At 40.8% G+C, this 27,202-nt stretch overlaps 1 protein-coding gene and 1 pseudogene across 1 annotated transcript in view; both read left to right on the forward strand.

Moving 5' to 3' along the window:
• The window catches only part of CRP (C-reactive protein, pentraxin-related), a 52,704-nt gene extending 40,556 nt beyond the window's left edge, over nt 1–12,148 (forward strand). The window contains 1 exon segment of the mRNA XM_014547635.1: nt 12,018–12,148. Within this exon segment, the coding sequence (XP_014403121.1) occupies nt 12,018–12,148 (131 nt within the window).
• Nucleotides 12,149–12,211: 63 nt separating this feature from the next.
• Nucleotides 12,212–27,202, forward strand: part of LOC102251452 — a 22,908-nt pseudogene continuing 7,917 nt past the window's right edge.

Raw genomic sequence — 27,202 nt, forward strand, 5'->3', positions numbered from 1 at the left:
TTATGTCTAACTTTTACCTTTGAGACCAATTTCATATTGTCCTATTTCCTCCTTTTCTTAGCAGGCAAGTCTCTGTGCAGGCTTAAGAAGGTAGGAGGCTGCCCTAAGTGGTTTGGCTTAGTGGATAGAGCATCGGCCTGCGGACTGAAAGGTCCCAGGTTCGATTCCGGTCAAGGGCATGTACCTTGGCTGCGGGCACATTCCCCAGTAGGAGGAGTGCAGGAGGCAGCTGATCAATGTTTCTCTCTCATCGACGTTTCTAACTCTCTATCCCTCTCCCTTCCTCTCTGTAAAAAATCAATAAAATATATTTTAAAAAAAGAAAAAAAGAAGGTAAGAGGCTCATTCCCTATCTTTGTGTTTCCCTAAGGGCTTCTGTATGAGAAGGTAGGTATAAGGACGAGGTGAGATGACCAAGATTCTTCTCCTCTGTGCAATCAGACCCACACTTAGTGCTCCATACTTTGCTACCTTCCAAGTAGTGCCTTGTTTCACAGGCAGGGCATTACCACATAGATATGTATTCACGTGAAGTTACATCACAGTCTAGCCATCCAAATGTTAAGGCTAGTCTTCAAAAGAAAAATCGCAAATTCCATCAAAGCTCAAAGTTTTGTAGAAGGTTAAAAAAAATACACTTGCTATCTTCTCTCTAGTGATCACCATGGTTTGGGTTGGGGAGGGCTGGGAAGTAACGTTATGTGTGTATATGATTCTCAGGATTATTATAGCATCAGCTAACCAAGTCACATACTTTTCCTATCTTGAGCCACTGTCATCCAAATTTTGGAAACTTTTAACATAATATGAAAAGGTCTCAAAAATTTAAACAAAATCAGTGTGATGATTCAAACTCAAAATACAACAAGTAAGAAAACTCAATAGAAGTGAAAGACAAAGAAATGTTTCTATCTGTTAAAGAATTAAAACAACAATGATATGTACAAAAAGGCAATGAACTTAGGGAAGAAAAATGGGAAACTAAAGAGAGGTGGAAGTATTAACAATCTGAGACTACAAAGGAATGAGATATTTATGTAAAAGCTCTGGGCCTGAGGGGAATCTTGTTTTGTAAAGAAACAAATATGTAAATATGACTTATGTGTAAATAACTCCATGGTAAAAATAACCCGTAGCCACTTCTCCTGAGGCCTTTGAAAACAAGAAAGTTCTAAAATGCCAGTAATCTTAAGTAATTTATGATAATTGAACATAAACAAAAAAGTATGCAAGTGGAACAAAAAGACACAGCAAAGTGCCACATGACAGCCAGAACTTTCCAGGGAAGAATCTGGAAGTATTTTTATGCTTTTACTAGAGGCCCAGTGCACAAAATTTGTGCACCAGTAGGGTCCCTAGGCCTGGCCAGCGATCAGGCCTGATTGGGGCCTTCTGGCTGCTGGCCGGGGCCTCCCTTTCCTGGTGGCCGGCCGCCGGCCACTTGCCAGGGCCTTCCTTCGTTTCACTCAGCCCCCTGGTCTTCAGCGCACGTCATAGCAAGCGATTGAACTCCCAGTCTCCTGGTCAAACTCCCGAGGGGACAATTTGCATATTAGGCATATATATATATATATAGTCTCAGGCACCAGGTGTTAGGCTCATCTTGGACTGCTTGGCTGACAGACTCACATGGATGTCAGCCATGAGAGGGACAAAGGGAACTTGAAAGAGAAGAACTCGAGGCTTCCATGCTTGTTCACACCCTCCTACTAACTCCCCACCCAGAAAATCGGAGAACTTGATTCTGGGCTGGAGGCCATATGCTAATCAGGGGTGGGGAACGTCTGGCCTGCAGGCAGTATAAGGCCCAGGAAATCATTTGGTCTGGTCCTGCCAAGGTATTCGGGGTGAAATTAAATGTTTGACCAAATATAGCAGCCTAAATTTCAGTTGATAATTCTGTGTGGCCCGAGAATGATGTTATAAACATCCAAATGGCAGAAAAAGGGTTCCCCACCCCTGCAGCAAGCAGAATTTTGTTGCTGATCTTTCTCCACATTAGGGTTCCATATGGTTCCATTAGGTTCCCTAATATGCTGACCGGTTCCTGGGAACCCCTGTCTGGGTGGCAGGGCTTTGATCTTTTTTTTTTCTTTTTTTAAAAATATATTTTATTGATTTTTTACAGAGAGGAAGGGAGAGGGATAGAAAGTTAGAAACATCAATGAGAGAGAAACATCGATCAGTTGCCTCCTGCACACTCCCCACTGGGGATGTGCCCGCAACCAAGGTACATGCCCTTGACCGGAATTGAACCCGGGACCCTTGAGTCCGCAGGCCGATGCTCTATCCACTGAGCCAAACCGGTTAGGGCAGGGCTTTGATCTTTGATATCCCACTTTAACCACCACTCAGAGTGCTGAGCTTCCCCTGTCTCCAGGTACAACACGCTCTTTCACTTTTGATCTTCAGTGTTTTTTTATGGCAATTCTGTCTCCCCCTTTCTTTCTCCCATCCCTCTAGCTCCCACTTTTCCTTTAAGAGACGCTGCCTTCTCTCCCCTCTCCACCACCTTTGTTATGCTTCCACTCTGCTACCATATCATAGACATGACTCTGTTAAAACACCAATATCTAATTTGCTTGACTCACCTACTGGATTGTAAGCTTCTTAAGAAGGGATCTGTGTCAGAGAAAACCTCAGGAAATAATGAATTCATTCATTTTCCCTGTTATGACTTTCTGTCCCAGTGACCTGATCTGTTTGTTCCAGGCATAAGAGCTAGAACCTTGTCTTGCCCTTGCCAGCCAGTATCCCTCTCTGATAACCAAAGCTCATACACTAAATGTCAGGCCAGCACCTTTGCCTGTGGAACCATTCATGCTCATGTTTTTTGGTATATAGTCTGATTGGTGAGTTCAGACCAAAGAGTGCTTTACTGTTAACTATGTTTGCTTTTCAGGCTAAACTTTGTGTCATTAGCAGTACTTCTCTGGTCCTATGGGTGGGTCTAGAGAGTTCCCAAAGTATAGTTCCTGGGAACCCAGATTAAAGACACCTGAGGTTCTTTTTTAAAAAAAAATTTTAAAAATTATATTTTATTGATTTTTTACAGAGAGGAAGGGAGAGGGATAGAGAGTTAGAAACATCGATCAGCTGCCTCCTACACACCCCCTACTGGGGATGTGCCAGCAGCCAAGGTACATGCCCTTGACCGGAATCAAACCTGGGACCCTTCAGTCTGCAGGCTGACACTCCAAAACCGGTTAGGGCATGAGGTTCTTATTAAAACGAAAAATTCCCTGCCCTGGCCAGTGTAGCTCAGTTGGTTGGGCATTGTCCTGTGCACCGAAAGGTTGCCAATTCGATTCCTGGTCAGGACACATGCCCAGGTTGCAGGTTTGATCCCAGGTGGGGTATGTGCAGGAGGCAACCAATCGTTTCTCTCTCACATCAATGTTACTTCCTCTCTCTCTAAAATCAATAAAAACATTAAAGATGAAAATTCCCAGGTTCTTTACTTTCAGAATTTCAATAATAAAATATACAAGTATGTGCAGGGCTAGCTTCATGGGCATGTGTTCTGTGCTTAGAAGGGTCGTGACCTTGATTTAAAGCGCTGCTGTTGGACATAAAAAGTTATGTAACTGGGCTGGTTTTGTGTGTGTGTGTGTGTGTGTGTGTGTGTGTGTGTGTGTGTGTGTATTTGAGAGTAATGCCATAAATATCCATTTTGAAGAAAGAAGAATTCCTGATTTTCTTCGAATCTTATCTTGAAGACTTTTAAAAAAGTTATGTCCTAATGTTAGTGAGGATATGAAGAAAAGAACAGTCTTGTTTATTATTCTGGCAGTGTAATTTTCCTAGAGGGAAATTTAATTTAATTTTTTTAAATATATTTTATTGATTTTTTACAGAGGGAGGAAGGGAAAGAGATAGAGAGTTAGAAACAGCGATGAGAGAGAAACATCGATCAGCTGCCTCCTGCACATCTCCTACTGGGGATGTGCCCACAACCAAGGTACATGCCCTTGACCGGAATCGAACCTGGGACCTTTCAGTCCGCAGGCCGACGCTCTATCCACTGAGCCAAACCGGTTTTGGCTGGAGAAACATCGATCAGCTGCCTCCTGCACATCTCCTACTGGGGATGTGCCCACAACCAAGGTACATGCCCTTGACCGGAATCAAACCTGGGACCTTACAGTCCGCAGGCCGATGCTCTATCCACTGAGCCAAACTGGTTTCAGCATGGGAAATTTAATTTTTATATACATTTGAGCCCTTAAAAAGTTCCCTTGGATATGAAATTCAAAATCTTAATGCATTATTTGCCATATCTTTACCTTTAGGACTATTTTTTTTGTTTCGACTTATATTACCTTTATTTTCCAATTTTATTCTTATTACAGTAACACATGCCCATAGTTTAAAAATCAAGCAATACTAAAAAGCTTATAACAAAAAAACAGCATTTTTTTTGCTTTATTCATCCTCATTCCTAATTCCTACATCCCAGAAGAGATTCATTTAGCTATGTCCTCTGGCATTTGCTTCTCTATTTCTATATTATTTATTGACTTATTAAATTTAAGTAATCTATTAACTTTCTGTTGGAATAGAGATGATTTAGCTCTCTTATACTTTCCCACAATCATTCTAAGTTCTTTAATGTGTATTTCTTGCATGTTTCTTAGAAATTTGTTGGTTTTATATGCACACATTTTCAGGTTTATGGAATTACTGTTATACTAGAGGCCTGATGCACAAAATTCATGCAAGGGCCTTGGCCCCGGCCCCCATCTGCCTCTGCTTCGTCCCCTGCCCCTGCCCACCGCCACAGCTGGGGGCCTCTGCCGCAGCCCTGCCCACTGCGGCTTTGTCCGGAAGGAAGGACGTCTGGTCTAATTAGCATATTACCCTTTCATTATTATAGATATTTAATTGTGTTTTTTCCCACCAACCACTGTGGGTCTAGGATTTATCCATGTTGCTTTATATTTGCACATGGATGAAAAAGTTTATTCATTGCAATGTTGTAATAGAAAAAGACAAAGGTTTTTCAAAGATATGGGGGTTGGAGTCTTTTCCCCAATGTCTCATGGCGCCTCACATAAGGGGAATATCAGGTTGTGGATGGGAAAGAGGTACAGTTAAAAGAATGGGATGGATGTGTCTGACATGAAACCTGGGTCAGTGATTTATTGTGTGCTCATAGAGGAGTTTGAGAAGGAACATGTCTAAATAATCAGATAAATTTAATATCTCTTCCTGGCGCCCCTCTTTCCTACAGACCTGGTTGGGAAGTTTCCTCTGGTTTAAGTGGGAGCAAAGGATTCTTGCATACGTAAGCAAAGTTCTGCTTAAGCCAGTCATTGTTTGCCACTCTTTGCAGCCGGAGGCCCAACCTCATCCACACACTTGTTCTCACTCAACAAGTGTTTACTGAGCTCCTGTAAAGTGGCAGGTCCAGTCCACTCATATTTTGAAAATGTGTACAGAGCTCTCCCTTCTGAAGGTTGAACAAAGTCCTACATGTTACTAGATGATTTCATTGAGAGCAGAATGATTTTATAAAATCTGATTCATGCGTAATCAGTTTATTGCTCACTTTTGACACAGTTGGATAGGTATAAAGAGTTTGATTTTTTTTCACCTCTAACCTATTTGCAATCAGTCTCTGTCGGATTTCTATTTCTGCATTTTAACGCTGTTTTGGACAGAGTCCATAATGTTTCCTTCTCTTTCAATTATTAAAAGGTGAGACCCCTTATCCCAACTCTTTCTCCTGGCCCTGTCAATGGGAAGACTTTTGACTTTCAAGATTCAGACATCAAGGGGATGGTGGTTGGTTCTTTTGATTTTCCTTCCACTTCAGCTATTTGTATTGGGGGTGGAGGGTTAGAAAGGCAGGATCTACTATCTCACTATCTTCCTTTCCTAATTTAACAACCTTGGGAATCATGGTTGGGGGAATTGCCAGTCTGGCTCTGAAATTTCTCTACTGCTGTAAGGCTTAGCTCTTCAAGGCACTGAGGTGGATAAGGATGGAGACAAGTGGCTGTCAACTTAGTTGACAACCTTGTTTGCAGTCTCCTGTGAGTGGTTATCTTTGCTTCTCTGTCACTGACAGTTTTTTTTGGGGGGGGGGTGCAGCAGACATCTAAATGCCAGCTCTGGCACATGCATGAGCTATTTGGAAGGCCCTACAAAACCTCCCAGATAATTCCTTGACATGATAATGCAGAGTCCCCTCCCTCTGAGATCTTACCTCCAAGAGACGCTCTTCTACTGCTGGAGCCCCTTGGCAGGCTGCCCTCAGGTAGGGAACCTGCAAGTTATCTCAAGCCTAGCCAACTCAGGGGAGTTCATTTGATTATAAGAAACTCATGGGTTTGTCATACCATCTACCCTGTGTTCTGATCACCACCTATTCACCTTGTTGCTAAAGGAGGGATTCCCTCATCCTAAAAGGGTCGAGATGGCCAAACATACACCATCTGACACCGGACAGAAGAGATTGGCAGCACTCATCAGTCCATGCTCATAGCCTCAGGGAAGAAGGATGCCACATCCACGCAGAGCCACATGGGATGTACTAGAGAATACAGACGGGCTTTGTAGTGACAAGAGGTTGAGGTGACCCTTGGTTTCCATGGAAAGATATGCTTGGCTTGTTGAAAATCTTGCAAGTTGGCTGATAGGTGAAACGTGTTAGGTTGAGGATCTGGTGGGGTGCAGCCCGTCCAGCTAATGGATCACTAGCCAGGGGAGGAGCCTTTCCCACTGTGTGTGGGTGGGGTACATGGTAAGAACAGGGAAATTCATGGTTAGCTCTTTGGAACGCTGTAAGGCTCAAAAATGTCAATGCAACAACGTGGAATTTCAGGCCTTACAGTACACCCATAGCATCTCCCTCTGATTCCCTTTCTAGCTCACCTCTGGACCCAGGGACTGATCATTGAGTTTGTTGTCCAAAGAGACATCCAATGAAGCAATGTCTTGAATGACTGTTTTGAAGCATTGCCTCTTATCTGTGAGTGATTTTTTTGACTCAGGAAAATGGAAGGATTGGGATGGGTGGGCATCTCCTCTGGTCACAGCAGTGTGTTCCAGGCAGCTTCCACTGGCCCCCGATGTGGCTCCTTATTGCACCAGGAAGGGGCAGAGAAAGACAAGGCTGTGCATTTGATTGGGGGTAGTAAGGCTGACCACGGGTCCCTTGACAAACCCTGAGAAGAGATAGCAAGCTCCAAATGTTAGTGACCATTTTTAAAATGTGTCTTCTTTTCAGAGAGGGCTCTAATTCTAGGAGAGCAAGAACGCACTGAACATTCTTTTATGCATGTTCCTTGAAGGCACATCCTTCTAGCCTGACCTGATACCTGTGTAGCTCTATGGCATGAAGGAAGCAGACAGAGGGTCAGAGGAAGAAGGGAAGATTTTATTTTTCTGCATGACAGCTGCTGGATCCCAGGTTTGACTTTGGTTAAATATGAGGATCTTGACTGCCCTCTGTTCCTTCTTCCATCCACCGAAGGACATTAGAGCTTTTCAATCAGTGAAGAACTTGACACCTGGAGCAGAGAGTTCCTTTTCTCCTATTTTGTGCCTTCCCAATAGTTCATTTAATTGCCAATATCACCCTGGCCAGTGTTACTCAGTGGTTAGAGCATTGGCTCACACACTGAATGGTCTCGGGTTTGATTCCTGGTCAAGGGCATGTACCTTGATTTCAGGTTCCATCCCTAAGCAGGGTGCATGCGGGAGGCAACCAATCAATGTGTCTCTCTCACATCAATGTTTCTCTCTCTCTCAAAATCAATGGAAAAATACCCTCGGGTGAGGATTAGCCAAAAAAACATTGTCAGTACCACTCTCGTATCCCCACACCATTCACTGTCTCTTCCCTGCTGCTCCTTGGCACTCCACTCAGGTGGATGCCTTCTCTCCCTCCACACATTCTCCTTGGGTGAACTCATTCATTCCTATATCTCAGAACATTCTCTGGAGTTCCAAATCTATGGATCCAGCTGCTTCCTGGATAGCTCCACTTGAATACCTCACAGACACTGCAACCTTAAATGTCCAAAATCAAACTCCCTGTGTCCTTCACACGCTAACTTTCTCCTCTTCCAAGATTTCCTGTATTTGTTTAGGGCACCACAGTTCACCCAGTTGCCTAAGCCAGAGATCTCAGGGTCCTCTCTGACTCCAGTAGGCCTCTACTTGACCCATAACCAAGAAATGTCAGTCTTTTTCCCACAAATCTGTCTATTTCTCTCCATCAGCACTGTTTCCACGCCAGCACTTCTACCAGCCCTTGAATTTTGTAGCGCATAATTGCTTTCAGATCAGTCTTCCTGCCAGTCTTGACCATCTATAACCCATTTTCTCCCTCTGCTAGCAAGTGAACTTTCAAAATTACAAATAAGTCAACCATTGCTTTACTCAAAGACATACATACCTTCACCGCCATTAGGACACTTTCTTCAGTATGGGGTACAAAGTACTTCATCATGTGATCACCACCGACTTTCAGCCTTGCTCTCCTGTCAATGTCTCATTAATTCTACACCCCAGAATTACTAAAGTTTTTAAACTTTTTCAAATTTTCTCTTACGTAACTTTTCAAGTGCTGGTTCCTTGGACTGGAATACACTTTTGATCTTCCCTTTTTAGACCCTTCCCAACCTTTTATCCAGCTGGTTCTTATGAGCCTTTAGAATCTATGTTTAAATGCTACTTCCCCTGGAAGCTCTCCTGTGACCCCTATATTTGGTTATAATGCACCAATATGTGTTCTCATAACATCTCATATTTCTCCCACCATAAGATATATTGCCCTTTTTAGTAACTACTTGCTTAATTTGGGAGCTTCCCTGAGTCATGATGCCTTAATTATTACTCAAGCCCCAGTTTGTAGCATGTAATATACTTTTGCTAAGTTGATTACATGTTACTTAATTTTGTTAAACTCCAGCTATAAAAATGGGTCTGATGATATTTATTTTTTTAATTAAATCTTTATTGTTCAGATTGAATGGGTCTGATGATACTTATTGACCTACGTACTATCACTGCCCATTTTACAAACCTGGCAATAGGTGCATGAAGAGGTGAGAACATTTAGTGAGTGTCAGAGGTAAAATCAGAACCCAGGTCATCTGTTTTCAGATCTTTGTTCTCCATCTCTGTGCAGTGCTGTCTCTCAAGGATGTTCCTTTATAGGTAATTTTATTTACTGCTCATCTGCTTTTTCTACTTAGCTGTGATTTGCAAGCAGTATATAAGAAAGAGGGGTTGCTGCTATAGCCCAGCACACCAACAGCTCAGAAATGTGACAGCCCACATCTTGAAAACAAGGGAGAAGACAGAAAGATCTCAAAAGGGAAACACAGCAGTTCTGAAGTAGAAGAATATGTAAGCTCCATGGAACAGAGGCCAGACCTGCCATCCTGAGAACCAGGGTGCTTCATAGCACGAGAGAGCAATGGACACTCATTGCCAATACACTTAGCCATCAAGGAGCAGTTTCAAATGTACTCATACACTTCAATGTTATATTTAATAAATAGGTCTTGAGATTTATCTTGTGCCAATAACTGTACGAGGCACTGGGCATACAGAAGCAGTTATTGTGTCAAGGGATTTGCTGTTTGGGAGGGAGGCAGACTAGGAGACGGACATTGCCAGTGTGGAGACAAGCTTAGCGTGGTGTGGGCGTCCATGGGAGGAACACGCATAAGCTATTTAGAGAAGACTTTTTGGAGGAAGTGATGCCCAAGATGAGGCCAGAGTGACTCAAAGAATATAAGACTTTTCAGAAAGGAAAATGTCTGTTTTTCGGAAAAAGTAAAGATGAGAAGTGGTGACGATATAGTGAAAAACACACAGTTTAAAGTTAGCTAGTGCATCTTGGTAGCAATTCTAGCTCTATCAATGACTAACTGTGTGACTCAAAGTACATTAGTTCACACTTTTATAATTAACTTAAAACATGGGCATAAAAATGTATAGTTCATAAGATTATTGTAAGGATCAAAAAAGATATATCGTGAAGTGCAAAGCACTATAAAGTTGAAGTACTGTTATTAAATGAAATAAAGTAGAAGACTAGCACTTAGCATAGTTCCTACTATATAATAAACCCTCAATAAATGGAAATTGCCTTTTTCTTACACCATATTGCTTTACCATTTGGAATTCCTGTTCCCTTCAGAGAGGAGTTTCTAAAAAGCTAGATCCACGTGACCTATACCACTTACCTATCCCTCAGGGTCACTTCCTGCCTCTTTCCCTCCACTCTCATTTTCCAGAGCACATGGTAATGTATAGTCATCCCAGAACTTATTTACCTTATAACTGGATTTTTGTATCTTTTGTCCACCTTCATCCAATTCCCCCCAACCTCCAACTCCACCTCTCTCTGGCAACCACAAATTTTCTCTCTGTTTCTATGAGGTTTTTTGTTTGTTTTTAAATTGCACAAATAAGTGAGATCATATAGTATTTGTCTTTTTCTGTCTGGCTTTTTTCACTTAGGACATTATTTTAAGTGTCCTGATTCTTAATTTTATATGGCACATCACACTTTTATATTAGTTTTGAAGATTATACCTGGATGGGTAAGAATGATTTTTTATGGTAGCTCCATGTCCTTTAGTGATAAACTCCACTGCTTCTGGTTGTGTGTTGCTTAGGGATTAACTAGTGCAATGACTAAATTAACACTGAGAGGGAGAGGGGTCTTGAAGCAGCTGAGAGGGTGGCTTCCAGAAAATCCAGGGGAGAAAGTAGTGCTGACTCAAGGGGCCCTGGCATAAGGACCTGCTTGTTACTCTTTATGTTTTGTTTTTAGGCGAGGGGGAACCGCCAATATTTTGTTCTATTTTTCCTTTATGGCATTAATCAGGAGGTGCCATGGTGTGTAGAAATGAAGAATGCGCTTCCGGTTTTCACTCCAAACAGGCACAGCTCTTCTTGACCAACTCATTTTTCTTCATAGTGAATAGAGACAAGCTGGCTCCGTAGAGAGAACCAGCAGCCAGAGAGAAGCAGGCCAGGAAAGTCAGATTGGAGAGGTGAGAGGTGTGCACAGTCTATGACCGTGGCCAGCACTCCGAAGACCATGTTAGATAGAAGCAAAGACTTTAGTATAAATAAAATAAAGATAAAATTGCAAGATAAAAATTTATCAATTTTTAAAAATATACACAGTTCACCTTTTCCAAAGGTTCTGATATAATTTTCTTCCTCACTATTAACTATTCTTACTTTATTGCCTCTGCTGCACATTTGAATTGGATTAAACAGACAATGAAAGACTACCCTAAGATAAAATATTTTTAAACTTGGCAAAAAAATGCAAATAGAAGGCCAGATCGAAACATGTGGGAGCAAGAACAATGCCAGTGTTCAAAGCAATGTTCTTTCCATGATAGTATTTATTTAAAGGAAAGGTGTCTAATGTGTGAGGGAAGTGTCAAGCATCCCTACTGGGGGAGCTATCATTTCTCCTGACATGAAATAGTGGTGCACATTTGAATTGGATTAAACAGACAATGAAAAACTACCCTAAGACAAAATATTTTTAAACTTGGCAAAAAAAAAATGCCAATAGAAGGCCAGATCAAGACATGTGGGAGCAAGAACAATGCCAATGTTCAAAGCAATGTTCTTTCCATGATAGTATTTATTTAAAGGAAAGGTGTCTAATGTGTGAGGGAAGTGTCAAGCATCCCTACTGGGGGAGCTATCATTTCTCCTGACATGAAATACTCAGCCGTAGGGGAAACCTAGACCTTCCCTAATTTAGCACAAACTAACAAACAGCCCTGCAGTCATTGGGATTCACCTTCCAAGCAGCACACTCTGTGGCTAGCTACACTTACTAGTACAGGTGTCATCCATTCACCTTGATTTTTCCAAATATTCTTCCCAAGCCCATTACTCTCCAAGGCAGGTGCTCTACTCATTTAACTCCATCTTGTTACAGCTCCAGGGAAGTTTTAGCATCCCTTGTAGATTAAGGGCAATTGACCATCTTACCTTATTTTTAACCTGTCTCTTTGAAGTGCAGAAGAAATCCAAAATCGTTACTATAGAGAAATGTGTGACTCAAATGACAGATACAGGGCTGTTCCTGTCCCTGGATGTGAAAGAAGCCCCAGTGAAAGAGATGGGACAGTATGGGGTGTGGGAGTAGATCACATTGTGGTCCTGCATGGTCTTCCTACATTCTTACACAGAAGAAATCTGGTAGCAACGGATGTCAGTGTTCACCTTGCGAAGGAGGAGGACCCAGAGGCACCATGAAGCCAAAGAAGTGTGTGGAATGGGTAGGTCAGTTCCACCAGTGGAGGTTGGTTGGCATGAGTTTCCAGCAGTTAGAACGTGTGTCGATGGACAATTAGAGCACCAGATGCCACTTCCTTTTTCCTACTGGATGCTTTTTTGCGTCTCTGCCCAGCCCTAAGTGACTACAGCTGAGCATAGTAGCAGCAGTCCTACCAACCAAATCTAGGCCCTCTCTGTGGCTGAACCCTAAGGGTGTTTGTGTGTAAGGCACACACCAGTAGATAATCTGAAAAGCATGATATAGCATGGGAAGGAGCTTTCAAAATGATTTATACACTCCAGAAGGATACAAACCCTGTGGGAGAGTAAGAATGCTGAAATGTGATTACGCGTCACAATTTCAGTAACGAAGCCAATATTCCTACTAGAGGGGAAAAGAAAAATAAGATAGAGGAGAAAAGCACAAGTTGAGCGTGTAAAGGAAACACCATTTTCAAAGGAAAGAAATTATGAAAAAAAAAATGGGTACTTGCAAATGTCTAAATCTTTGTAACAAAAATCTATTCCTGGAACCAGAATCTGTTTTAAAAATTAAAATATGCAAGGTAGTTAAGTCTTTGTAATTATATTTTGTGTGTAAAGAAATTGTGTTGTTAAAAAAACAATGACAGTATCTTTTGCTAGGCTTTCTGTCCTGTTCTTTCATTTCGTTTCCTTTCCTTTTATATTAATCAAAAGTAGATATAAGGACCCAGAAATGGAGGAATTGGCTTGTTGTTTTGGAAGTTGGCTTCATAAGAAATGATTGCATGAATTATTTGAATAAGCACGAGAATGATGACTTTTCTTTGGGACAGAGGCCTCCTCATACCCAAAGGAATCCACCTACCTTCTTGAGTCTATGGAATCTGACTGTGTTATTTTCCGATTTTATTGCATACCAGACAATTATGACTTACTTACAAAAGATCACTGCCATGCCAAAAAACCAGATTGTCATTTAAAAAAAATACATTTTACTGATTTTTACAGAGCGGAAGGGTGAGGAAGAGAGAGATAGAAATATCAATGATGAGAGAGATAAAAAATATATATTTTACTGATTTTTACAGAGCGGAAGGGTGAGGGAGAGAGAGATAGAAATATCAATGATGAGAGAGAATCATTGATCGGCTGCCTCCTGTACGCCCCCTACTGGGAATTGAGTCTGCAACCCGGGCATATGCCCTTGAATGGAATTGAACCTGTAACCCTTCAGTTCACAGGCCATTGCTCTATCCACTGAGCAAAACCGGCTAAGGCCAGATTGTCACTTTTTTGCTAAAAAACAAAACAAAACAGAGTCAAAGTGTCTTTCAAGGTTCAGCCTTATTAAGTTCTAGGTCAGCCTTGTTAGATTATTATGCCACTGACATTTCACTGGACTCTGGATGAATACCAGGTTCTAATGCCTTATCTAGCTTGTTGCACAATAAGGGTTAGTATTGGCGTTAAGATTATACACTTCATCGCCTCCTGAATTAAGTACTGATCCTTCATCTTAGAAGACAATGCCATCCACAGTTTGGCTCCAGCCTGGCCTTCACCTCTGAGACACTATCCTCTAATTAAAGGCCTCAGTCATTCTTGATACATGCCTGGCTTTCCTAATTTTATTACTTCTTTTTATTGCCTTCACTCTGTCTTGAATTTCTTATCTATCTCTGTTTTGTAAAATCTTAACCATTCTTAAAAATCAATCTTGAAAGAGATTTGTTTCATGAAGACTTTTCTGATGTCTCAATTAGACCTTGTTTTCACCTCTTTTTAATTTCCCATAGGTTAAGATCAAAGACTTTGAAGGAGCATTTAGTAGTGGTTGACTATTGGGAAAGTTACTAAATCTCTCTGAATCCTGGATTCCTTTTCTGCAAAACAAAGATAAAATTATCCACCTCATAGTGTTTTTGTGAGGGTAAATGAGATACCACAATAGGCATAAAGTGCATGGAAAAGTGTCTAGATGGTTATTGTTATCATTATCATTTTAAGGCCTCTTATGGATATTACCATTGTCTGTCTCATATTATAGATATTAGTGTATTTATCTCTTATCCTCTCTTGATTGAAGCTGGGTATCGGGTATTACTTATTTTTAGGTCACCTATTTTATTTGACAATTATTCTTGCTCATGAAAGGAGCCTAATATATATTTCTTGGGTCAAAGGATCAAGTAGGATGAGGACTTTTTCCATAAAACAGTTTATTAGCAATAAATAACAAGTAAAATCCAATTGAGTAACAGGAGCAGGCCATGCTAGAAGTAGACGCTGGGAAGTAACCTTTACTGGGAACCTGGGGCTGTGCAATTCCTTTTCCCGGATGTTAATTGATGAGTGCTATAAACTTCAGAGTATACAGGGTTCACCAGCTGCTTCTAGTTTTCATCTTAAATGAATAAATTACCATTTTGTCAACCAAAAATGGTTTTGAGATTAATGAAGAAAAGAATCTAATTGGAGATGAGGCTGTGGACCAGCCTGGGAGAGGAGGAGGTCTTACTACTATTAGGGCCAAGCACCAGAGTTTTTAGCTGGACAAGAGAATGGCATATTCAGACACTGGCAAGAGGCAGGCCCTGCTGGAAAGCTGGTTTCGTAGCGGAATGGGAAAAGTGGTAGGGGACGGGGGACTGATTTTGTTCTTTAGGTTCCTTCTCTGGAATATGTTTCTTGGGCCTTGAAACAGAGCTGAGTTTCAGGAGTTTTCAAAGTGGAAACAGGCTTCTTTCTGCTGCATAAAGGAACGCTCTGATGTCAGGATACAGCACAATGAATCCTGGGTCTTAGAACTGGGTGGCGTTCTCAAGTGAACCCATCCTGTGGTCACTGAGAAGCTCCTGGGTGTCTTCCTGCCAGTGAAGGTTCAGTGAGAGGGGGTTCCTGCCAGGGCAGCCCTGAAACATTTAGAATTAGAGGAGGAAACATGACAGTGTGTTGGATAGAAGCAAAGCTACCAGTGTGCTCAAGTAGAACTGTCCTCATTACACTAGTTGGCACGCAATAAAGTTTGCCTTCAGAGAGGATGGGAGAAAGGGCATCGGCAGTGCCAGAAAGAGAGCATGGCATAAAGTCAGAACTGGAAAATGGCAGAGGTGTGAGATCTAACTGAAGATTACCCGAGGGACTTAAATAATACTTAAAGGATACCTTCTAAGGCCTTGGGTGTTTATGGACGACATCCTATATAATAAGAGGGTAATATGCAAATCGACTGAACGGCAGAACAACCGGTCGCTATGATGCGTACTGACCACCAGGGGGCAGATGCTCAATGCAGGAGCTGCCTCCTGGTAGTCAGTGTGCTCCCACAGGGGGAGCGCTGCTCAGCCAGAAGCCGGGCTGACAGCTGGAGAGAGCAGCAGCGGTGGTGGGAGCCTCTCCTGCCTCTGTGGCAGCCCTAAGGATGTCCGGGCCTAAGGGGATCGGGTCTAAGCCATCAGTCGGACATCCCCCAAGGGCTCCTGGACTGCGAAAAAGGGCGCAGGCCAGGCTGAGGGGAACCCCCGCCCCCCCCCCGCCGTGCACGAATGTTGTGCACCAGGCCTCTAGTAAAGTCATAATAACCTTTGGAAAAGACTAGATAGAAATAGCTCGACAGAGAACATGGGGCAGAACAGAATTTTGGTGCTAATAAAGAATTACTTGTCATGTATTCTGTTAACTATAAGGAAACATAAGAGCATTTATTTGTAAGAGATGGAAAGAGGCAGTGGAGGCATCAAGAGTAACTGATTTCATACAACTGCATAGCAAGGTGATAATCAAAGGCATACACGCTTACACTGGTGGCAGGGTCTTATGATAAAAGAACAAAAAGGGCAAAGATTAGATTTTTAAAAATAAAGATATAAAGAATATGGAATCAAATTTTATTCCAAATTTCTGATTGTGTATGATTTGGAAGACTATGGTGATACTGGTGCAGATAGAACAATTGGGAGGAAGTTCATTTGGAGGAGTTAGAGGATAAATGATAAGTTTGGTTTCTAAAATGCTAAATTTGAAATGATAGGATAACCTACCCAGAGCAAAGACCAGTGGATAATTTGAAATATGTGAGTGCTACCTGAGATTAGAAATATAGGTTTCAGAGGAATGAGCATATCAGTGATGATGAAACAAAAATAAATGATCTCTTATTCTTTAAAATATATTGTATTGATTTCAGAGAGGAATGGAGAGGGTTAGAGAGATAGAAACATTAATGATGAGAGAGAACAATAAATTGGCTGCCTCCTGCATAACCCCTCCCCCCCGCAGCCCCCCAGGAATCCAGCCCACCACCAAGGCATGAGCCCTGACAGGGACTCAAACTGTGAATTCCTGGTTCATAGGTAGATGCTCAACCACAGAGTCACCCTGGCGAGGCAGACTATGCCATTCTTGACCACGACCTATAAAAGAGAATAGGAAAAAGGTCAGGGAGCCCAGTACTGACTTGAGGGAGCACTTGTGTTACCGGGGTTGCAGGCAAGGAAAGAGCCAGGGAGGGAGACAAAAATCTTTGGCAAAAGAGAAGGATAGTGTGTGTAGTGTCGTGGAAACTCAAGTTTTTATATAAGTTTCCAGGAGGCAGTGTTCAGTGGGATTACATACATCAGAGAGATCTAAGTAGAAAGGATGCTGGATGTAGCAATAAAAACTTCATCGGTGACCTTTGAATGAGCAATCTCCTTAAAGTGAGCATGACAGAAGCCAGGGACCAGGGAATGATGAAGGGAGGAAAGGTACAGAGTCTACTTTGTAAGGTTTAATAATTCTGACAAAGATCATAATGAAAGGAGCAGGATTTTCAATAAGGGACTCAGGATCCCATGTGCATTTCCCACACAGATTATAGATGGTCTCTTCTTGACAGAGAGGCTTTTGTGGCTCTGCTTCCCACCCCATAACATTTCAACCAGTGACAGAAAAAAAATCAGTGTCCACCTCATATTCTGAGTGATCTTTCTACCAACGTAGCTCTAAATGCCAGGCTCCAGGTTGCTGGCAGACTCCTACCTCCCCTCCCGGTTCTGGCATAGCCACACACATAGCCCTTTCCAGGTCCTGTGGACACAGAAAGTCTTTCTTTGACCTCAATACTCTGTTTCTAATTTTAGGGTTCATTTATAAAATAAATCTCTGCTAAGTTTTTCACCTTCTACTTTGGGATTTAGTCCTACAAGTAGACCATGCTACCTCAATGAAAGCTTACTTCGAATTCAGAATTCAACCGAAACTCCTCTCTAGAAGGCTGCAATATTTATTGCTCTGTCTTTATCCTTTTCTACATCCCTAAAGTATCACTCATTTATTTCAGAACCACTCATCTTCATAATATTTATAAAATTTACCTTCGTTGCTGAAATAGATTTTTATCCATCTTTTTATTATTATTTTTAAAATATTGTTGAGAGTATTATAAATGTCTCCCCCTGGTTCATGGGTTGATGCTCAACCACTGAGCTACACCAGCTGGTGCTACCCCAGCTTTTTATCATTTTCATTTGCAATTATCCCTCAGGTTAGATTGACAGGCCTCTATGGTCAAGCATCTTCTGGTTAAACCCCAGGGTAACAAAGAGCTCTTTCTCCCCCACACCCCCAGTCCATGACCCGCACTCACCCAGTTCTCTCCTGCCCAGGAACACGCGACCATGCAGTGATGTGATAAGAATCACATGGAACATACATCTTACGAAAGTGGCAGGATCGTTCAGTATGCAAGAGATTGTTGTTGGTTGAAATTAGGCTCTTCCACAGGATCATGAGAAAAGCATTTCACAGACCCATGCACCGGAGTTGTGGCATGGCAAGGTTTATCCGAGTGGAAATAAAACCCTGGGTTTCCAATGTCTCATCTTCCCACTGGCCCACCATAGAGAAAGTCCAAGTATGGAGAGACTAATGCTCCAATGTTATTCTGACTGCTGATTATGCAGTGAGCATTATAAGAAATCTACTCTGATTCAGAAACCTCATGTGTGCACTTAAGAAAATTTAATAAAAGTGAATATTAAAAAATGAACATGCACTCAAGAGCTGCCTCCCTTCTTACATGAAGGCTAAGATCCAAACGTTATTGGAGAGGGCACAGCATTAATCGGCTGTGTGACAGAGACAGCAAGGTGCCATGCTGAGAGAACTCGTTAGAAAGCTAAATTTTTGGCTGGTAGGTGGGCCCAACAGAAGCCCAGGAAAGCTTGGGCTGTAGCTGGTTTGGCTCAGTAGATAGAGCATCAGCCTGCGGACTGAAGGGACCTGGGTTTGATTCTGGTCAAGGGCACATGCTTAGGTTGCAGGTTTGGTCCCCAGTGTGGGGCATGCAGGAGGCAGCCGGTCAATAATTCTCTCTCATCATTGATGTTTCTCTCTCTCCCTCTGCCTTCCCCTATGAAATCAATAAAAATATATTTTTTTAAAAAAAGAAAGGAAAGCTTGGGAAGTTGATTGCGTGGTTATTTTGAGACACATGTAGAAATGAAATACAAGAAAATAGTAGCACAAAGGACAGGCAAAGGAAATGGAAGAGCACAGTTATCATCTCACATGATAATGTTTTATGAAGGTGCACTCTGACTACTTAAATATAAACCTCTGAGTGACTATTAAAAATTAAAACAAGTAAGTATAATTAATAAGCCAATATTAGAGAGAAAGTGAAATCATAAAACATACTTGGTTAAAGCAAATAAGTCAGGTAATAGGGAAAATGGAACAAAGAGAAGAAGGGTCAAATAGAATAAATAGTAAAATGGTAGATTAAGCCCAACTGTATTGGGCTAATTGCTGTGAACATGAGAATTAAAGTGGAGTTTGTCAGAGGGAAAGAAAGCAAGACTTAACTATATACTTTCTATAGGAGGCAATCTTAAAATACAAAGAGAAAGATAGATAAAAAGTAAAAGGATGGAAAAGTATATACTGTGCAAACACTAAACATACACATACTACAATGACTATGTTAAAGTGAAATATATGAGATTCATTACCAGATAAAAGAGGGTTATTTCACAATTATAAAGGGGCAATCCAGTCTTAAATGTGTACACACTTAACAAAGCTTCAGAACTCACGATACAAAACTGAAAGTAGAATAGACAAACCCACAATTATACTAGAAGGTTTCAGTAGTTCTCTCACAATATTGATTGTTAACAAGTAGACAAAAAAATCAGTAAAAATATAAAGGACTAGAACTACAGTTTCAATAAATTTGAACTAATTGATTTTTACATAGCACATCATCTAAAATCATCATAATGCACATTCTTTCCAGATATTCATGAAACGTTTGCCCAAATAGATCATTTTCTAGGCTTTAAAACAAGTCTTAATGAATTTTGAAAGATTAAAATCATACTGTATATCTTCTATGGCCATAATGAAATTAAATTAGAAATAAATTACAGAAATGTACATATATGAAAAACCCACAAATATTTGGGAATTAAACAACACACTTCTGAATATCACATAGGTCAAAGAAGAAATCACAGGAATAATTGTTACATGTTAAGAACTGAATGAAAATGAAAGATATGAAATCTTGTTTAATAGAGCTAAAGCAGTTCTTAGAATTTTATGGCTTTGAATGCTTGTATTTATAAAAAAGAAAGGTCCAAGTTCAATGATTTAAGCTTCCACTTTAAGGCCCTAAGAAAGAAAGAAAGAAAGAAAGAAAGAAAGAAAGAAAGAAAGATAAAGCCAAAAATAAATAGATGAAAGTAAATAATGTAGATGAAAACTGAAATCAATGAAATATAAAACAACCAAATAAAATCAATAAAACCAAAGTACTTTTAAAAATTAATAAATTGCCGAAACCGGTTTGGCTCACTGGATAGAGCGTCGGCCTGCGGACTGAAGGGTCCCGGGTTCGATTCCGGTCAAGGGCATGTACCTGGGTTGCGGGCACATCCCCAGTGGGAGATGTGCAGGAGGCAGCTGATCGATGTTAGACATAAAAGAAGATGCAATTAAAGAGAAAATATTACTACAGATTCTGGAAATATTAAAAGATTTTTAAAAAAAGAACATTATGAGGAAATTTGTGTTAATTCTACCACTTACATGAAGTTAATAAAATCTTTGAAAGTTACATATGAACAAATTTGACCTAAGAAAATCTGCATGTTCCTATATCTATTAAATTTATTAAATTAAATTTTCCCAGAAAAAGAATACTGCAGGCTTTGACAATAGCATCACAGGGAAATTCTATTAAAGACTTAAGGAAGAATTTGTAAGAATCCTTCACAAACTTCCAGATTAGAAAGAGAAATAGTTCCACTTTACTTTTTGAGATTAGCTTTATTCAGATCTAAAATCAGATGCAGTCTTTGTATATAGCACACACACAAACACACACACACACTAAAGAAAAATATCCCTCACAAACATAAATGCAAAATCATTAAGACAATGCTAGTAAATATAATTCAACAATTTATAAAGTGAATCATATATTATGATAAATAAGTTTTTTAAAGCAATAAAAGGTTTGTTTCATATTTGATACTACACTTGATCTTAGCCAAAAGGTCGAGAAGTAAAGGTTTAACATTTGAAAATCAATTAATAAAATTCACCATATATAGGTGATAGAAGATTTGATGTTAGGCACACAGTACAATATACAGATCTTGTAACACAGAAACGCACATCTGAAACCTATGTGATCATATTAACCAATGTCACCCAGTAAATTTAATTTAAAAATGAAAAAAAATCACCATATCTATAAAATAAAAGCATAATATGCTAATTAGACTGGACAGCCGAAAGACCTTCCGGATGAAACTGGGGCTGCAAGGGCCAAGGCAAGCCGTGGCTGTGAGGGCTGAGCCCCTTGCATGAATTTCGTGCATCGGGCCTCTAGTCTATATATATAAAAAGAGGTAATATGCAGATTAGGCTGGGATGCCATAACAGGTCAACTGGACAGGAGGAGGTTGCACACACAGCATGGGGGGGAGGGGCAGAGCAGCAGGGGCGGTGGCTGCTGTGGGGCCCGGGGAGCAAGGCAGGGCCGGACCAGCAGTGGCCGCAGGGGCTGCTGCGCTGTGGGCCCAGGTTAGGGCTCATGCAGGAGGCAACCAATCGATGTGTCCCTCTCACAGTGATGTTTCTCTTTGTCTTTCCCTCTCTCTTCCATGCTCTCTAAAAATCAATGGGAAAATATCTCGAGGTGACTTGAGGGTGGGCGGCGCCGCATGATTTCGAATCGCACTGGGCTCCTAGTATATAATAAAGAAGAAAAATCCTATGATTACTTGATTGATTCAGGGGAAAATGGTAAAAATTTAGGCCCCATTAATGAAAAATCTCTTGGCAACCTGGCAATGGAAGGGAATGTTTTCAACTGACAGCTGTCACTATAATTAACAGTAAAAGGGTGAATGTTTTGTCTTAGAACAAGAGTAAGGCAAAGTAACCTTTTATCGCTTATATTCAGTGCTGTCCTGCTGGTTCTAACTGGTGAAACAAGGTAAGAAAAATAATTAAAGGCTTTAAGATTATGAAGAAATTAAATTGTCTTTATTCATATGTGATCTGCTTATATATGTACAAAAAATTTAAAAATCAATAGAAAGTGTACTAGAATTTAAAAAGCAAATTTAGCAAGTTTTCGGAACACAACGCTAATGTAATAAGTTGTATAGCAACCAGTGCTCATAGCTTGATGTGCTGTGTTCCTGCTTGTGGTGGTGCCCCAGCAGAGATCCTAGCCAGTGGCTCTGCAGAGCCCAGCAAGTGACTCCATCTGTCCATGGAGCTCAGTTGGCAGTTTTGCCAGATTTGGGAACTCTAGCAAATGGCCCCTGTTGGCCATAGAGCCTGTTCTATGACCACACCCGGGCAGGGAAGCAATCTGCCGTTCTTTGTAACAGCAGGGCAGCACTGAATACAAGCTTCTAGTCCCACCAGAGTAGGAAGCCTGGCCAGAGAACCCAGGCAGCTACGCAGCCCATCTTACAGCCTTGCTTGGGCAGAGAGCAAAGTCAGCAGTCAACCACTGAGCACAGCCTCTCCTCCCACATAACCAGGAAGTGTAAACAGTGACCCTGGGCAGCCTAGAAGCCCAGCCTATGTCCCTGTCTCCTTGCTAAACACAATTTGTGATCTCACCCAGGTAGGGAGCCCAGCTCGTGAACCACTCAACCATGGAGCATAAGCTATGGTTTCAAACATTGCAAATAGTCTCCATCTACACACAACTGCAAGATACCACTGGAGGCCCTGTCTGGCCAGAGAGATTAGCCCAACAGGGGAGCATAGCCAGTGACTTACCTGATTGCCAAGCCCAGCCTATGGTCCCACCGACTTCGGGATGCAGCCTCTGGTCCTGCCTGATCGCAGGGCTCAGCATGAAACCCTTCCTGTGGTCCCACCAGAACATGGAGTCCAACCAGTAGCACCATTCAATTGGGGAGCACAGACTGAGGCCCTGGGAGCCACCTCCACTATGTCTGTTTTTCTATTTTAGGAAGAACCTAACTTTCTCTTAAAAGTGTGTTGGAAGACTTACATATATATATAAACAAGGGTTATGAGGAAGGAAGGAAGGAAGCAATAAGTGGAGCACAGGTGATTTTATTTAGGGCAGTGAAACTATTCTGTATGATTCTAAAATCATGGATACATGTTATTAGAAATTTGTCAAAATTTTGTGTACAACACAAAGGGAGAACCCTAATGTAAACCATAGACTTTGGTTGATAATGATGTTGGTTCATGGATTGTAATAAGTGTTGATGGTTCACTTCATCTCATTTTGACATCATCACAAGATGGGTGAGTACAGTACAATATGTGTGAGGAGGTGGAGATATGTGGGAACTTTCTATACTATCTGCTCAACTTTGCTGTGAACTTAAAACTGCTCTAAACACTAAAGCCTGTTAATTTAAAATGCACAAAACAAAACAAAACGAAACATCTACCTTCTCTTGTTATTGTTTTCAAAAAATCTTGTAGAAGACAAAAATAATGTCCAAAACAGATGAAAATATATTAAGCATGACTAATAGGGAAATGCAAGCCAAAACAGTTTTGGGATATCATTGTCACCTCAAATTTCAGAATAGCTCATTGGCACTAGCAGGAATACGAAGACACAGGAACTTTTCTACATTGGTGGTACAACTGTTGAAGGCTACAAACATTTTTATCGATTAGCCTGAACATCATTATAAAATTAATAAGAAACACTCATTGACTCATGAATCACTGAAGAATAAGGTCTAAAGACATATAGGTCCCAGGAAGTAAAATATATATTTGAAAAGCTAGTTATTACACTATATTTTTAATCTTAAGTAATTTTAATTGTCAATAGGAGAATGGTTGAATAAATTACAGTCCATTCATACCATGGAATATTATGCAATGAGTTAGTTCTATTTGTATTAATATGAAGTGACACCTATAACATATTTTAAGTAAAAAATGAATATTGCAGAGTAATGCATGTGGTGTAGGACATGTAAAAATAAAATAAACAAAAAAACCCCAAGTACACTAGTCCCCCCTAATCTCTGGGGGATATCATCCAAGACCCACAGTGGATGCCTGAAACCAAAAAATCCTATATATATTAGGTTATCTCCTATACATACACACCTATGACAAAGTTTCATTTATAAATTAGGCACAGTGAAAGATTAACAACAATAATAAAAAAATTGAAGAGTTAGAACAATATATTGTAATAAAAGTTTTGTGAATGTTATCTGTCTCTCAAAATAACTTATTGTACTGTACTTGCCCCATCTTGTGATGATGTCAAATAATGCAATGCCTACAAAATGACATGAAGTGAAGCAGATACACTGGACAAAGTGATGATGACTCAAGGCCTGGGTGGGACAGAGTGGGACCACATGAGACCTCATCATGCTACTCAGAATGGCACACAATTGAAAACTTATGAATTGTTTATTTCTGGAATTTCCCATTTAATATCTTTGGATGGTGGTTGACCATGGATAACTGAAACAGTAGAAAACCAATCTTTAGATATACTGTATCTTTTAAAAAATATATTTTTATTGATTTCAGAGAGGAGAGGAGGAAGAGGAGGAGGAGGAGGAGAGATCAATGATGAGAGAGAATCATTTACTGGCTGCCTCCTGCACAACCCACACTGGGGATGGAGCCTGCAACCCGGGCATGTGACCGGGAATGGAACCATGACCTCCTGGTTCATAGGTCGACACTCAACCACTGAGCCACGCTGGCCGGGTTAGATATACTGTAGCTTGACTTTTATTTGAGCATAGAGAAAGGGGATAACAGGATACAGAATAAGCCATTAACATTGATTGCCTTGGGAATGAGGAAAATAGAAGATTGTTGGCTTTTTCTTTATACACTGGCAGTTGTTTTATTGTTGCAAAAAGTAGATACTGCTTTTGTAGCTTGAAAGAAAAATTCAATGAATTGCAGTAGAAATAAAAACAACAAAACAGAAGCCATGGACAATATGGCCTCAGGGTCAAACATCTATAGACAGTCAGAATTTTATACTGCCAAGAGTGACTACCTCTTAGCAAAACTCCTGAATACTGCTACACTAAGAGATCCTTTTCCATGCTTTGAGGGATGTTATAAACAACAATGACAAACCTTCTGCTATCTGAGCACGGCTTACATCAGGAGAGATCTGTACTCCAGCCCCGTCTCCATCCTGTTCCTAAATTGCTATTCATACAGTTTTAGAAGATGTAGGGGATACTGTGACATGCTCAGAAAGGGGATGAGGAAAATTTTCTATTAAAAATATTTAACTTCAGTCTAGCATCAAAGCTCAAACATAACATATTAGCCATCTAGTAATGCATAACAAATTTACCCTAAAACTTATCAGTTTAAGACAACAATAAATATTTATAATCTCGTCTGGTTTCTGTGGGACGGGACCTTGGGTGTGGCTGTGCTGGGTGGTTCTAGTTCAGAGTCTCTCATGAGGTCAAGGTGTTGGCCTGGGCTCACCTGAGGGCTTGACCAGGGCTGGGGGATCTGCTTTCATGTTGTCTCACTCACTGGCTGGCGAGTTAAGCTGGTGGTCAGTGCACTTTCCCCATACCTTGCCCTGAGCATCTTTTCTACCTGGCTGTTCCTGAGTTATTGTCTTTTATAATAAACTGGTACTCTAGTGAATTAAAATTTTCTCTGAATTCTGTGAACCGCTCTAGCAAATTAGTTGACCCGAGGAGGGGGTCATTGGAACCTCTGGTCTATAGCTGGGTGGTCAGAAAGACAGGTGACAGCCTAGACCCGTGGTCGGCAAACTGCGGCTCGGGAGCCACATGCAGCTCTTTGGCCCCTTGAGTGTGGCTCTTCCTAAGCCTTAGCAGTACCCTAATTAAGTTAATAACAATGTACCTACCTATATAGTTTAAGTTTAAAAAATTTGGCTCTCAAAAGAAATTTCAATCGTTGTACTGTTGATATTTGATTCTTTTGACTATGAGTTTGCCGACCACTGGCCTAGACACTTGAAGTAGAGGGCAATCTTGTGGGACTGAACCATTAGCCTGTGGAGTCTGATGCTATCTCCAGGTAGACAGTGTCAGAATTGAGTTGAATTTGTAGGACACTCAGCTGGTCTTAAAGAAGTGCTTGATGGTGTGATAAAAAAAAAAAAGTAATTGGAAGTAGAAGAATAGGTTCGTTGATCATAACACTGTTCCCTACTCCCCTCCATTCTTAACTTCTCTCCTTACCCACTTAGATTCCTTGATCCCTGCTTGCATACTCTCAACTTTCTTGTTTTTATCTGTCTTCACTGCACTCACTTCAAGTCCAGTTAAATCCGACTTTCAGACCGCTTTACATCTAGTACATGCAGCAGAAATGATTGGAGAACACAACCACTCTGATTCATCTCACTCTATGCCTATGAGCCTCTATGGGCTAAAGCAGTGCTAAGCAACCTTACCATATTTCCATAGTTCAAACATTCTTGCACATTACAATCTCTTGGGCAAGTGTTTTTTTGTTCTTGTTTTTAAATCTGTATTGTTGAAAGTATTACATATGTCCCCTTCCTCTCTCCCTTCCCCCATTGAAAGTGTTACATATGTCCCTCTTTTTCCCCCATTGACCCCTTCTAGCCCATCCACACCCCCAACCCCAGGCCTTCACCACCCTATTGTCTGTGTCCATGGCTTATGCATATGTGCATACAAGTTCTTCAGTTGATCTCTTCCTCCCCCCACCCTTCCCCCACCCCTCACCCTCACCTTCCCTCTGAGGTTCTGCAGTCTGTTCTATGCTTCTATGTCTCTGGATCTATTTTGTTCATCAATTTATTTTCTTCATTAGATTCCACATATTTGTGAGATCATGTGATACTTGTCTTTCTCTGACTATTTTGCCTAGCATGATACTTACCAGGTCCCTCCATGCTGTCTCAAAGGGTAAGAGATTCTTGTTTTATGCAGATACATAGTATTCCCTGGTGTAAATGTACCACAGCTTTTTTTTTTTTTTTAATCCACTCATCTACTGATGCTGGCACTTGGTCTGTTTTCAGATCTTAGCTATTGTAAATATTCCATTGTGATCTGAGATCTTCTCTGGGTAGATTTGATTTCAATCTACTTGCTATGATTTCAATCTTCTTGAACTTGTAGAGACTTGTTTTGGGTTCAAACATCTATCTTTGAGAATGACTCATGTACACTTGAGAATGTATATTCTGCAGCTTTGGGGTGAAATGTTCTTTAAATGCCAATTAAATCCATCTGACCCAGTGTGTCCTTTAGAGTGATGTTAATTTTGTGTCTAGAAAATCTACCCAGAGAAGTCATCAGGATTTTAAAGTCCCTACTATGATTGTATTGCTGTCAATCCCTTAAAGTCCTCCAGAAGTTTTGTGTGTTTTTTAAATATATTTTTTATTGATTAAGATATTACATATGTGTCCTTA

The sequence above is a fragment of the Myotis brandtii genome, unplaced genomic scaffold, assembly GCF_000412655.1.
Source record: "Myotis brandtii unplaced genomic scaffold, ASM41265v1 scaffold1120, whole genome shotgun sequence".
Taxonomy (NCBI): Eukaryota; Metazoa; Chordata; class Mammalia; order Chiroptera; family Vespertilionidae; genus Myotis; species Myotis brandtii.